Raw genomic sequence first — 13,753 nt, 5'->3', positions numbered from 1 at the left:
AGTGTCCTCTTATAAACATCAACTTGTTTCATCCTCTACCAACCCAACTAATAGTTAATACAAGGGATAAGTATCCTCTTTTCTAATCGGGCCAATAGGAAAATGTTACATACAAAGAAAATTTTTAATTAAAACATACACGGGGGACTTCCCTGGTGGTACAGTGGTTAAGACTCCACACTCCCAATGCAGGGGGCCCGGGTTCAATCCCTTCTCAGGGAACTAGATCCCACATGCATGCCGCAACTAAGGAGCCAACAAGCCACAACTAAGGAGCCCGCCTGCTGCAACTAAGACCCGACGCCACCAAATAAATAAATAAATAAATAAGAGGTTGCTTTGAAATTACACATACTTGTCCCCATTATATGTACTTTAGCAAAATTTCATACTGACCAAAGGCTGCCCATTCCACGCCTCTTATCCAATCCTCATGTCCAGATAGAAAAAGCACTTTCTGAAACTAGTAAGATAACAAAAATCATAGGACTTGATGTAAGAATTTAATATTTTCATGTATATCAGTGACTTAATTTGGTCCCAGCCAGTCTGACTGCATTGCTTTTTTTTTTACTGGGAACACTATCTGATCAGACATCAGATAGAGCTCTCATTTGGGAATGAAAAATCTCATAATCATCCAAATTTAACTGAGCAATCCTGAGCAGATAATATCTGTAGTTCTCAAATACACTAAACATTCACAAGGTAAAATGACATATGCTGTGGACACAATATAGAAAAAAGCTGGGTGGTTGAACATTCACAGTCATTTTTAACTTTCTTATAAAATGCAAAGAAACAAATACCTCTGTTATTAACTAAACGAGCCTAGAGTTAACCAACCCTCTTTCTGAAATTTCCCTCTAGTTTAACCACTCAAAGAATAGGTAAAGCTCAGAAGGACAAATAACCACTGCTAGGGAAGACAAAACACTACTACAGCATCTTCCTTCTCTTCTTCCCCACCTAACGACCTGTTTCCCCCAACGCCTCTGGACCTGGTAGCCAAAGCAGCAGCAGTATACCTGGTGTTCAAAGAGTGCAAAACTGTTTAATGGAAGACTGCCAGAAAAGATTCTCCTATTGGATTATTTAGATTGGAACATCCCCCAAATCCTATAATCTAGAAATAATCTGTATTAAGATATGTAATTAAGCAGAACATAATGCTAGCCTGTTAAGAAACATCATTAATTACCTGATCATTCTGTTGAACAAATAAGTGAATTTTGCAGTCATCATCGCCACATGCTAATATTGGTACTGGGGGGGGAAAAGAGGCATTACTGTAAGTATTCCATCGTATGTTATGACCATCACCTATGCTGGATTCTAAGCTCTAGGTAAAGAATCCTGACTCCTGCTTCCCACACCACTGAACAAATAAATTGAAAGTGCTCAATAAACATCTTTAGGAATAAAATGAATATTCTAAAATGTTCCATTAAATGGTTACTCGGCAAAGAATGACTATTAACTGAGAATCCTTTCCTTTATTCTGTGTTATTTACGATAGAAGGAGCAGTAAAAGGAGAAGCTCGAGAGCAAGCTGGGAGCATTTAACTATGTCAGCCAGAAGACTAACAGGAAACGTTGTTAGCCCAAGTGAATAATAAAATTTCTGGGAGAGCCACTATGAGCCCAGCATCAGGGCTACTGTACAAAGATTTAAGGGTATGTTTGTTACTTTGAGGACCCTACATTTTGAGAATTTGATAGTAAAACAAAATCCATGAAGTAAAGAACAAAATAAAAGAGCATATAACTAACTATGTGGATAAAAAGTTATGAAAGGTGTGACTGTAAAATTAGTTTTCTTTAAATCAACGTAAAAAAAAAAAAAAGCCAAAAACTCCAGTCACTTGGCCTCAACGTAGATGCAAAGAAATCAAATTCTATGTAATGAAACCAGAATGTGCGTAGTTCCTCCTCCTGGGGAGCCCTCGCACAAAGTGGAACGTCACGTGAGAGCACAGAGCCGCAGCTCCTGCTGCAAAGGGCAAAAGAGCCTGGAGGCTTCCAGGCCTGGCCTCTCCCCACCAGGTCTGTCCTCCAAGTAACTGAGGAGGCATAAGACTGTCTGACTTGCATTGGCCATCATCTTTGTGGAGGATAATCAAAGATAGGTACAGACGGGTTTCACAGCAAAAGGGGAATTTTTTCTTTGGAGATTTTAAGTGGTCTTAGGCAAACTGTCATTACACAGGGTGCTGTCATTACGTAGGGTGCTGTCATTATGCAGGTGCAGGGGCTGTCACCTTGACAGAAATACTCATATGATCCATGTTCAGTACTTTTCTCAACTTATCCCAGACCTTCACCTTCTACAGAGCTAGGTAATTTTCCCAAATTACATCTATATACATCGACAGTATATTTGATAAATAGCAGTACCAATCTTGAGTACATATTGAGTCACTAAAATTTTTAACTGCTACTAAAGTTTCTAATAGCCACCCCCCTTAACCCCCTTTGACCTTATGTTTTATACACAGGTCATTTGAATACTGAGAACAAAAGTATGTTATCCATGTCTCAACTTGTTTCCTGAAAACATTTAGACACAAAATTGAGATCCAGTATGTTTTTTAGGTTCTGGTTGTATGGGGATATAAAAATACATTCCTCTTTCAATATACACTTAGCAGGATACTCACCATCAGTATTAGGCAAAAAAGACAAGCAGAGAGCCAGAGTGAATCCATTTCCAAAGTCCAAGGTCTGAAGGCATGTCACTAAGAAATAATAAAACACATCACGAACAACTAACTCTGAGTGTATCCAACCTTAGAGGTTGGGTAGCATCATCAGATGTCAGCAGGGAGATGAGAGAAGTCAGTCCTGAGCCCCCAGGGATGATGGGAATTTAAATGGCCAATTTCTAACAAGGTTACAGAGAACAAAAAGACATATGAAAAGACTTTGAAGGAATTTACATTATCAAACAGTTTGGTAAAGAGGAATTATGGAAAAGTGCAAAAGAAACAAACATGTAGATTAGAATTCTAATATTTTTAATACAGCTTGAAAGACTGAAAAATTACATGAATGCTCTTCTAAGTTGTCCTTCATATGATAATTAAATTACTTAATTTCATTTGTTTGGATCACAATGTCTCTAAACTTACCTTCAGAACCCTGTTTAGACCAGACTCGAATAGTAGAATCAGAAGCTGCAGACACTATCAGTGTATGTAATGCAACATCCGATGCCCTCCTCTGGTAAACAGCATGCACTGCATAAACAGGTCCTTCATGACCGTGGAGGTGGACTGCTTTTAAAAGCTGAATCACAAAGAATAACAAAAGCATTATGATAAAAAAGGAATTATCAGTTTCACCTGTATTTAACTAGAATCAGAGGATTAAAGGTACTGTTAAAATGCCTGATCCAGAAGTAAGTCCTCTCAACTGAGAAGAATGTAAACGTTTGAGAATCCTGCCTGATCATATTAACTATACACAAAATGTGCACACCCTTTGACACAGCAATCTCACATCTGAGAATCTACTCTGAGAGAGCAGTACTAGTTTAACAAGTAATAAAAGACAAATGCAGAAGGACATTCATCACACACCCTTTAGGAAAACTTCAACCAACCTATAAGTATTAATAGGAAACTGATTAAATAATTGTAGACATATTCTAAGCCAACAAAAAGGATAATGCATGCTTATTACCATGGAAAGACATGCATGACTTTGACATTTTTGAAGAATATAGGCCAGCTTTGTGGACTGTCCCTCCCCTCGGATTAGTCTGATATTTCCTCATGAACAGACTCAGGGTGTACATTTTGACGTCACCACTACATAACTGCATCACATCAGGAGGCACACAATGTCAGTTTGTCTCACTTTTAGTAAAATTAACCCTGATATTTTAGTAGAGGTAGTATCTGCCATGCTTTTTCACTGTGAAATTAATTTTTTTTTTTGGTGGTAATATGTGAGATTATACTTTGGGACTGAGTAAATACTCTATTTTCCATCAAACTTTTACCAAGTATGTTTAGCATCCACTCATAATACTTACCTGTATCAATCAGAGTTACAAAATGGAAAAATGACAAAAAGAACTGGGAAATTCCATCTGTTTATCAAGTCTTCTAGCTTGCCATGCAAGATTATTCCCTGCAGCATCGTTTCTATTTTGGATCTACTTTTTTAGAGTTCCAAATATGTGAGATTCTACCACCTCCTTTGAGAGGTACCTTTTGTAAACTGTTGTCTGCTGAAACAGAGGTGGCTCTTAAATGTCTTCTCAATTATTTTCCCAATTAGTTAAGCAGAACTCTGCCACTCAAGAAGGTAATTGATAGTTACATATAAGGGGGTCTGTACACTAGCTTCCTGTAATTAACCTTTGGCTTCTCTGAAAAAAACACTTTTTAAAACTCAAGTACAATAAAGTCACTTTCATGTATAATTATACACACATAACCAGAGATCTGGAACAATGTTCATTAGAATGTTAACTGTTGAAATTCTGTATCTTTTTCCTTCTTCCTATTTTTCTGTATTTAAACTTTACATGAGTCTGTATCATTACCCCCTGAAACATTAAATCTATGGAAAAACTCACTTCACATCCTTTTTTTTCTATTTTATTTATTTTTTAAAAAATTGAAGTATAGTTGATTTACAATGTTGCATTGTGTTAGTTTATGGTGTAGTTATATATATATATATATACACACACACACGTATTCTTTTTCATTATGGTTTATTACAGGATATTGAATATAGTTCCCTGCGCTATGCAGTAGGACATTGTTGTTTATCTATTTTATATATAGTAGTTTGTATCTGCTAATCCCAAACTCCTAATTTATCCCCACTCCCACCCCCTTTCCCCTTTAGTAACCATAAGTTTGTTTTCTATGTCACTTCACATCTTTTAAGCAGGGTTGTATTTCAACCATTAGAGAATCTTAAAAGCTCAAACAAAACAAATCTCTCAAGTTCACCAGCTTTTAAAAAAATGATGCCCACTGTTCGGAGACTCAAATCGCTCATTATACCAGCTTAGAATTATTTCCTTTTATCAGAAGTCAAGATGTAGTGAACACCTGTGTGCATGGAAATGCATACCAGAAGGAAGCTTTAAGCTTCTAAGGTTATAATATGGGACTTCTTCCCCCAAATCCTCTTATTCCCTTCATCCCTCTTTTATGCCTTTCATCCTCCTCCCTGTTTGGCCTCACATTCTACTTTCCCGTCCGTCTCTAAGTTCGCTGTCTGCCATCAGATACTCAGCCTGCAATCCTCTCTACTGACAGAAGCGTAGGGCAGCACTGAGGAAAGAGTCTTGCAAATCTCAACTCAAGGTCTCAAAAATGAGTGCTCAAATGGCTCTCTCTGGATTCCTCTGCCAAGGTAAATCCAAACAGGAGCTGCTTTGCTACACAACCATTAGAACTCTCATTCAAGTCTAAGTGACCCCACAATCCCCTCCTCCACACCTGCCCCCTGTCTCTGGCTGGCAATACAAGTAACATGTTAACAACTGAATTCCACATCTTCCCTCTAACTTGCCTATTTTGCTTTGTAGAAGTATCTTTCTTCCAGAGCCCTGAGCCAGAATCCCACTCTTTTTGATTTCTCACTCCTCTACCCAATAGCTCCCTACTCCTTCGACAACTATCTAGTCAATGCCAAAATCATTTTCCTTCAAAAATATATCCCATATCTCTTCCTTCATATTTTTTTCCTATCCTAATTTGGCACACTCCTGTCATTCATCTTCTTTGGTATTCATACTCCACTGGTTAGAAATCCTCAATGACTTCCAAATGCCTACCAATAAAAAACAAACTCTTGAAGCAAGTATTCAAATTCTCACGAGATCTTCTCCTTCTCTACTTCTCTAATATTACAGCCCATAAGTGTTATCTAGAAACATTTCCAAAACTATGTTCCTCAAAGTTACAAGGGATACTAAAAGATCTGAAGAAAAAAAAAAAATCAGACTTGAAGTAAGTTTAGGAAATATTAGTTAAACAAAGATAAGCAGGTTTTTCCATATCAGAACTTTTCAGAGTCTTCACTATGCTCACAGGCATTGTGATTCTCTAAGAGAAGTATATGATATGCATTGTTTCCCAAACTTGACTGGCCACAATCAATAACTGGGAGATGAATAATTCTCTGAACAAGCTCTGGAAAGCCCTGCCCTTAAAACATCTTAGGCTTTGGTTAACACTGGATACTTCTGAGCAAATGGTCTCCTTTCTTACCTGCACTTTGATTCATATATTTTCCCTACCTGGAACCCTCACCACTTTAATGTTTCCTAAGGAAATCATCTCACACTATCAGACCTAACCGAAAGGCCGCCTCTTAAATCTCTAGTGAACTTCCACGGCAGCATGGTTGTGGTATAGCAAGTGAAATCACCCACCCAGAGCCACCTTTGTACTTCAGTTATTCAAGTGCATTTTGCCTTCAAAACTACGTACACAATTCATGAATAGGATTCTGCCTCATCTACTACACCTTCCGCATGGCAGATGTTCAAACATATGATGCACTAACTTTACATTTTTAATCTTTGCTTGTGACTAGAAATAACCTAAATGTCTATCAGTAGAGGTCCATACACACCCAGTATTGCATATTATAACATCACTCAGAATTATGTAAATCTATATCCACGTGATAACTGCTGTCCTATGCACAGAGCAGTATTAATTTTTGCTACCAATGAAAACAAGACAAACATACCCTGTAAGAGCAGTCTGAAAATTATTCCAAATGATGAGAAATTCACAGAAATGACTGACAGCATATGAATACAGAAGCAGATTACAGGGAAGGGTACAAGGCCTGTGAAGTATGGAAATATACAAGATCTGGATTACTGACAAGCAAGAATGAGGAAACTTCATAAAGGAAGAACACTGTAGAAATGAGGGAAAAGACTGAAAATAAAAGTAGATATAACAGTCATTTCTTATAACCATAAACATATCTACCCACCTGATTATTCTCTGTTTCCCAGTGAATCACTTGATTATCAGATCCTCCAGAAACTAATTCAGTAGAAGGAGCTGAAAAAAAATCATACCTCAGTAAACATTTTAATTCTTTTCCAGCTATTTTGAAAAATTTCAAAGCTACAGAAAAGATAAAAGAAAACTCATATACCTTTACCTAGCTTCACCAACTGTTTAGATTTTGCCATATTTGCTCAATTATCTTGCTCTATGTACACACACACACCCTTTTCGTTTTTGACAAACGATTTAAAAATAAGTTGGAGGGACTTCCCTGGTGACGCAGTGGTTAAGAATCTGCCTGCCAATGCGGGGGGATGTGGGTTCGAGTCCTAGTCCAGGAAGATCCCACATGCAGCGGAGCAACTAAGCCAGTGCGCCACATCTACTGAACTTGTGCTCTAGAGCCTGCGAGCCACAACTACTGAGCCCACATGCCACAGCTACTGAGCTTGTGTGCCACAACTACTGAAGCCTGCCTGCCACAGCTACTGAAGCCCGCGCACCTGGAGCTCATGCTCCACAACAAGAGAAGCCACCACGATGAGAAGCCCACGCACCGCAACAAAGAGTAGCCCCTGCTCGCCACAACTAGAGGAAGCCCGCGTGCAGCAACCAAGACCCAACGCAGCCAAAAACAAATAGATAAAATAAATTTACAAACAAACAAACAAAAATAAGTTGGAGACATGATGACCTCTGATCCTTAAATATTTTACCATTTTTCCCAAGAACTGGAACATTCTCCTGCATTACCACAATACAATTATCACATTCAACAATTTTAACACTGATACAGTATTGTTATGTAATACATAATCCATCTTAAAATTTCCCCAAATTGTCCCAGTAATGTATTTTATAACTTTTTTTTAAGTTAGAATCTAAGGACCACACATTGCGCATTTGGTTGTCACATCTTTTTAGTCTCCTTTAATCTTGAATAGTTTCCCAGTTCCCTCCTTTTTTGTGACAATGAGAGTCCAGGCCAGTTGTTTTGCAGAATGTCCCTCAATCTGGATATGTCTGGTTGTTTCCTCATAAGATTCAGGCTAAACACTTTTGGCAGAAATAACACACATGAGACATTACAGTCAGCTGCTGCTATCAAGTAGTACGTGACATATTTTTGAGATCACATTTCAAAATACCTCTTTTGAACATTTACAACTTTTTGTTGAAGACAGAAAAGAAAGGGAGTAAGAACCAAAAAAGGGGGAAATAATCTAACATAATTTTGGTTTGGATTTTGCAACCATTTGCTTCTTCTGGCTTATGTCTAGATAGTTAGGTTAAGAAGCTGGGGGGACTGTCTAAAGAACATTACATGTATACTCAGAAGTCCCAGGTTCACGTCCTAACCCTGCTGCCAGCCAGCTGTGATCTTGGACTTTAATTTCTTCATGTGTCACAGAAATTAAGCTATTTACCTAACTACGTGCTTTTGAGAATTACTATAAGGTACATGAAGGTAATGTGTTAAAAATCAGACACTTTAAAAATATGAAATGGTATTATTAGAATTTTATATGTCACTGATACCTGGGTTAGAAAGAATACATGAGTTATCTGACAGTGGAGCCAAATCTGAGAAAACCAATCGTAATAGAGATTACAGTGATACACAAGCAGTTCATTTTACGTAACCTCACTTTTAAAGGGAAAATAAAACATACGAGCCCAAATTAATATTTTATAACAAATCCCTATACTGAGATTCAAGTAGTCTTTGATGTCATTTGGTGGCAGTTAATATAATTACAATTGTGTTTTAGTATCTGCACTAACAGCCACTCTTTCTAAGATTTAATGGTTTTTACTGACCTACTGCGACTAATCCTGCATCACCAACCGAGGTAAGTAGTTTATTAAACATTTTTTTTAATGTCACAGATAAAAATCATAACCAAGTCACACTAATTCAGGAAATTCTGCATTTGTGCCTAGCTCAGAATGCTCTCAATACATATTTAATAAACAGAATAATAAATAAAATTAATTGAGAATCCATAAAAATACTACTGGAGGTATATTTAAGACACCTGAGGAAATTCCATAGGATTTTAGAAGCCCACCTAAAAGCATTCTTAATTAAAAATTCTGGAGCTATGGAATCTTAGAGATGGAAGAGACCTGGAGATAATCTAGTCCAGCAATTCTCAGACTTTTTGATATCAGGATTCCTTTATACTCTTAAAATTTTTTCAGGACCCCAAAGACCTTTTGTTTATATAGGCTATATGTACCAATATTAACCACATTAGAAATTAAAACTGAGAAATATGAAAAATACTTGTTTATTAGTTTACTTAAAAATAACAATGAACCCCATTAACATAAATAACATTTTTATGGGGGGAACCTTGTATTTTCCAAAACAAAAAATTAATAAGAAGAAAGGCACTGTTTTATATTTCAGCAAATCTCTTTAACGTCTGACTTTATTAGAATACAGCTGGATTTTCATATCTGCTTCTGTATTTAATCTGTTGCAATATTCCACACCATGCAGCCACTGGAAAATGGCATTGCATACTTGTGACGGAATGAGAATGAAAACTAGGAATAACTTATTATTATTCCGAAAATAATTTTGACCTCACAGGTGTCAAGAATCACTCAGGGTCCCCTGATTCAGTCCAAACATTTACTTTTCATATGTTACTAAGATGAAACTGGGGTCAAGAGAGATGCAATGCCCTGCCTAAAAAAACAATAGTTTGTCTGTGGTAGAAAGAGACCTAACAAGCCAAATCTTTTGAATCCCAACCTGGGCCTCAACACAGGCCCTGATTACAGCTTTGGATCAAAAGCAATGGTGGGGTCTTGCCTCATTAATGGGCTGCCTCTACCTTCATCCTAAGCACCGCTGTGTTATCCATGCTTCAATTGCTATAAAATAAAAGTACAGGTCAGATAGTTCACTGGGCATACCATTTTTCTTCTATTTTCTAATTGCATAATATCAGATAAACTAATGCTAAATTAAGAAAAGTCAGATTAATACTTACAACCATCCTGTTTACAAATCCACTGTATGCAGTTGACTCGAGCAGTGTGACCATTCAGGTTGGTAATAACAACACTTTTCTTTAGAGAAGAAAACACTTGTTAGTAAATTAGGATTTATCCTACAGAGGAATTAATGAATTAATAAAAATCAGATTTCAGTGTTTTTGATGCTAATAAAAAGTTCAGTATTACCTCAAACAGAATCACCTTCCTTTATGAACTATTAACCATGGCTTAAATCATCCATTCACTTTTTAATTCATTCCTGCCTTTCTCCCCACTCCACATTCACTCACCTCTGTCCTCTTCTTGTCTGGGAAACCTGTCTTGAAATCCCAGACCAGATAAGGACCTTGTTCCCACATATCTTAGGGCCTACTTCTACCATGCTTGTACCAATTTGAGAATTTGGTTGACAAAAAAACCCTTCAAGAGAGGAATTCGTGATTAATGGATACAAATTCGTGGCTCACTTTGTATGCCTTGGCTGATCGGGCGTTGGGTTCTTCAGCCTTAATGACCCAAGGTCACCAGGCCACAACTACTAAGGTCCTCAAACATCAGATCCCTTCAGGGCCTACAGCCAGGTTCCCTGCAGACCCTCAGATTGCTGCTTTCACCAATGTCACTCCACACTTGGGCTTTTCTTCCCCCACTGCTGAAGACTCTATTCCTACTGAGCCCTCCACTTTATAGGCCCTTTCTCTATTGATTGCCTAGAGCACTGGCTTGATACCTACTTGTATGTCAACAGGAATTCTCATGGCTGAGAAAAAGGTTTACGGGGTAAATGTGCATAAACTAACATATTTCACATATGGGTTGAGGTTAGGAAACAATTTAAAGCATTTCATTGTCTTTCTCACTAGAATCAGAATTCCTTGATGGGCAGGAGTTATTACCCATTATCTTTGTGTCATCACCACTCAGTTCAAGGTTAGCCCATAAAGGGTCTTCAAAAGTTTGCTGAATGAACATCACCCCCAAAACTTTACTTTAGCATCTGACGTGTTCTTATTCTTATATTTCATTAAATACCCAGCTAACAAATATTTAACAAAACAAAATAAGTACTTTTTAGGCTCCATATACTTTTTTTTGATGTTAAAATCCCCTAACATGGCCAGCAGATTATCATTAAAAATAAAAATGTGATAGCGGGCATGGGGCACAAATCCATTAAACAGCTGCAGAAAGACAGGCTTCCAAAGCGTTGGTTAATAGCCATTGTAAAGTTTACCCGTGGTTTTAAATGCTTTATCTTGCCAGTTAACAGTGCATGGTAATAACAAAACAAAAACTGGGAGGAGATGAGCAAGGGCAAGATAAGAAAAATGAATACAATTATTTCATTTATAAGTTCAAATCTGCAACGGATATGAGGATGACAGAATTTTTTTTAATTGAAGTATACTTGATTTACAACATTTCAGCTACATTTCAGTACAACAAAGTGATTCAGTCATATATATATATGTATTCATTTTCAGATTCTCTTCCATTGTAGGTTATTACAAGATATTGAATATAGTTCCCTGTGCTATACAGTATGTCCTTGTTGTTTATCTATTTTATATATAGTAGTGTGTATCTGTTAATCCCAAACTCCTAATTTATCCCTCCCCCCTTCCCCTTTGGTAACTATAAGTTTGTTTTCTATGTCTGTGAGTCTATTTCTGTTTTGTAAATAAGTTCATTTGTATCATTATTTAGATTCCACCCATAAGCAATACCATACGGTATTTGTCTTTGATTTACTTCACTTAGTATGATAATCTCTAGATCCATCCATGTTGCTGCAAATAGCATTACCTCATTCTTTTTTATGGCTGAGTAATATTCCATTGTATATATATATATACCATACGTTTATCCATTCATCTGTTGATGGAAACTTACATTGCTTCCATGTCTTGGCTACTGTAAACAGCACTGCTATGAACAATGGGGTGCACATATCTTTTTGAATTAGAGTTTTTGTCTTTTCCACATATATGCCCAGGAGTGGGATTGCTGGATCATACAGTAACTCTATTTTTAGGTTTTTAAGGAACCTCTACACTGTTCTCCATAGTGGCTACACCAATTTACATTTCTCCCAACACACTGTAGGAGGAGGGTTCCCTTTTCTCCACACCCTCTCCAGCATTTATTGTTTGTAGACTTTTTGATAATGGTCATTCTGACCCATGTGAGGAGAAACCTCATTGTAGTTTTGATTTGCATTTCTCCAATAATTAGCGATGTTGAGCATCTTTTCATGTGCCTGGTGGCCATCTGTATGTCTAGGATGATGGAATTTTTAATCAAATTAATAAAGCAGTGAGATAAGAAAACCATAATATCTATCTCCTGCACTGCATTTTAATTTCCAGCACTTTACTTTTTATACTGAGGCTCCTTTTGAGAAGCAACACTAACTGCATTGTCCAAAATTAGCCAGGGGGGATGAGGTCATGATGAACTCTGGGAAGAATGCAGAAACTAGTCACTTGAGAAGTTTGATAGGGAAAAGGCCAAGGGTGCAGTTCAGGGAATGGGTAAGTCCTGCCTTACACCTAGTGCTTAGGGTCCCCATCCCCTATGACCTTTACCCCAATGGCACTTTCTTTAAAATGTCCATTCTCAAAGCTAAAACACAAGTGATATGTCTTTGAAATTCAAGAAAACAAAAGCTTGTTTGGTAACACTAAGGGAAACACAGAAATGAGATAGCATCTGTGTGATAGCTTCAACCCATACCTAAACTGCACATCTTTCAAAGCTCAAACTGATTCTTTAACAGTACTACAGTTCCCACAGGCGGCTTTGGAAAAGGTTGTCATCATTTGAGATTCTACCTGGGGCTAACAGGCCACTGGTAGGACATGGTGACCCCAGGCTGACGCAGCGCACGAGAGGGCGAGGGGCGAGTCCCGCTCTCCAGAGCCAGACTCCTCGCCCAGACACCCTCCCCGAAGCGGACAGGACAGCACACCCGGTCTCCACACTCTGGAGCGGCGTCTACAGTCCGCCCCAAGAACACGCAGCATATTTGGCCCCAGAAGCACACGGGGTCGGGCGTATGGCCACTTCTCTTACCTGAGGGTCATAGAGCACCACGGAACAGGACGTGCCGAAGGCCAGAAGTCCTCCGGGCCCGGAGGTCCAGCTCAGGGCTCCCCGCACCCGGTTCGGGCAGCAAAACACGTGAGAGGTCTCCAGCACAGGTGCCACCATGTTGCTGCCTGGTCAACGGCCGAAAGCTGGGCACGCACTTCCGCCCTCGGAGCGGAACTGCTCGGCCGCCGCGTCTCCCGCTGGCGTTATCCGCACCGCGTTTCCAAGGCGGCCGGGGGCGGGACGGGGGCGACCCCACCCACCTCCCCTGCCAGTGGTCCTCAGTGCCCGGTTGCCTCTACCAGCGCCTGTCTCCTGGATCTTGGCCCAGGGCCCAAGCACGGCCTCCGTCCCAGGAGGGAATACCCGACCGGAACAGCTCAGGACCCTCTAGAAAGACCCGGGGCTCGTGTGCCAGGGCGGCGGTAGGAGCGTTCCACTGCCCCTCACGGCCGGGCTCCCAGCACCATACGGGGCTGGCTCGGTGGGGAGCCTTGGCGAGAGTGTCGCCGGCTTCAGAGAGGCGAGGGCGCAGAGGGGCTCGAGGAAAGAGCCCCCGACTGATCTCGGCGCTCAGAGCTCACCCGGACCGCGTCTCCGCCCCCTCCCGCCCTTGCGAGCCCCGCGGAGCCGGCAAACCG

General features: G+C 39.4%; 1 protein-coding gene across 3 annotated transcripts in view; it reads right to left on the bottom strand.

Moving 5' to 3' along the window:
* ELP2 (elongator acetyltransferase complex subunit 2) overlaps positions 1-13,303 on the bottom strand; it is a 43,973-nt gene extending 30,670 nt beyond the window's left edge. The window contains exons 1-8 of one of the 3 annotated variants that reach the window (XM_027127752.1): positions 13,095-13,262; positions 10,013-10,091; positions 6,985-7,055; positions 3,132-3,288; positions 2,661-2,738; positions 1,866-2,063; positions 1,202-1,266; positions 397-463 (exon numbers count right to left, since the gene is read on the bottom strand). In XM_027127752.1, coding sequence (XP_026983553.1) covers positions 397-463; positions 1,202-1,266; positions 1,866-2,063; positions 2,661-2,738; positions 3,132-3,288; positions 6,985-7,055; positions 10,013-10,091; positions 13,095-13,232 — 853 coding nt within the window. In that variant the 5' untranslated portion in view covers positions 13,233-13,262. Of the gene's footprint in view, positions 1-396; positions 464-1,201; positions 1,267-1,865; positions 2,064-2,660; positions 2,739-3,131; positions 3,289-6,984; positions 7,056-10,012; positions 10,092-13,094 lie in introns of all 3 variants that reach the window. The other 2 variants (XM_027127750.1, XM_027127751.1) reach the window with 2 other exon arrangements.
* Between the last annotated feature and the right edge of the window lie 450 nt (positions 13,304-13,753).

Source organism: Aethalodelphis obliquidens, unplaced genomic scaffold, assembly GCF_003676395.1.
Source record: "Aethalodelphis obliquidens isolate GAN/ISIS:26980383/991018 unplaced genomic scaffold, ASM367639v1 scaffold32, whole genome shotgun sequence".
NCBI lineage: Eukaryota > Metazoa > Chordata > Mammalia > Artiodactyla > Delphinidae > Aethalodelphis > Aethalodelphis obliquidens.
This window is presented reverse-complemented; position numbering and strand designations above follow the sequence as displayed.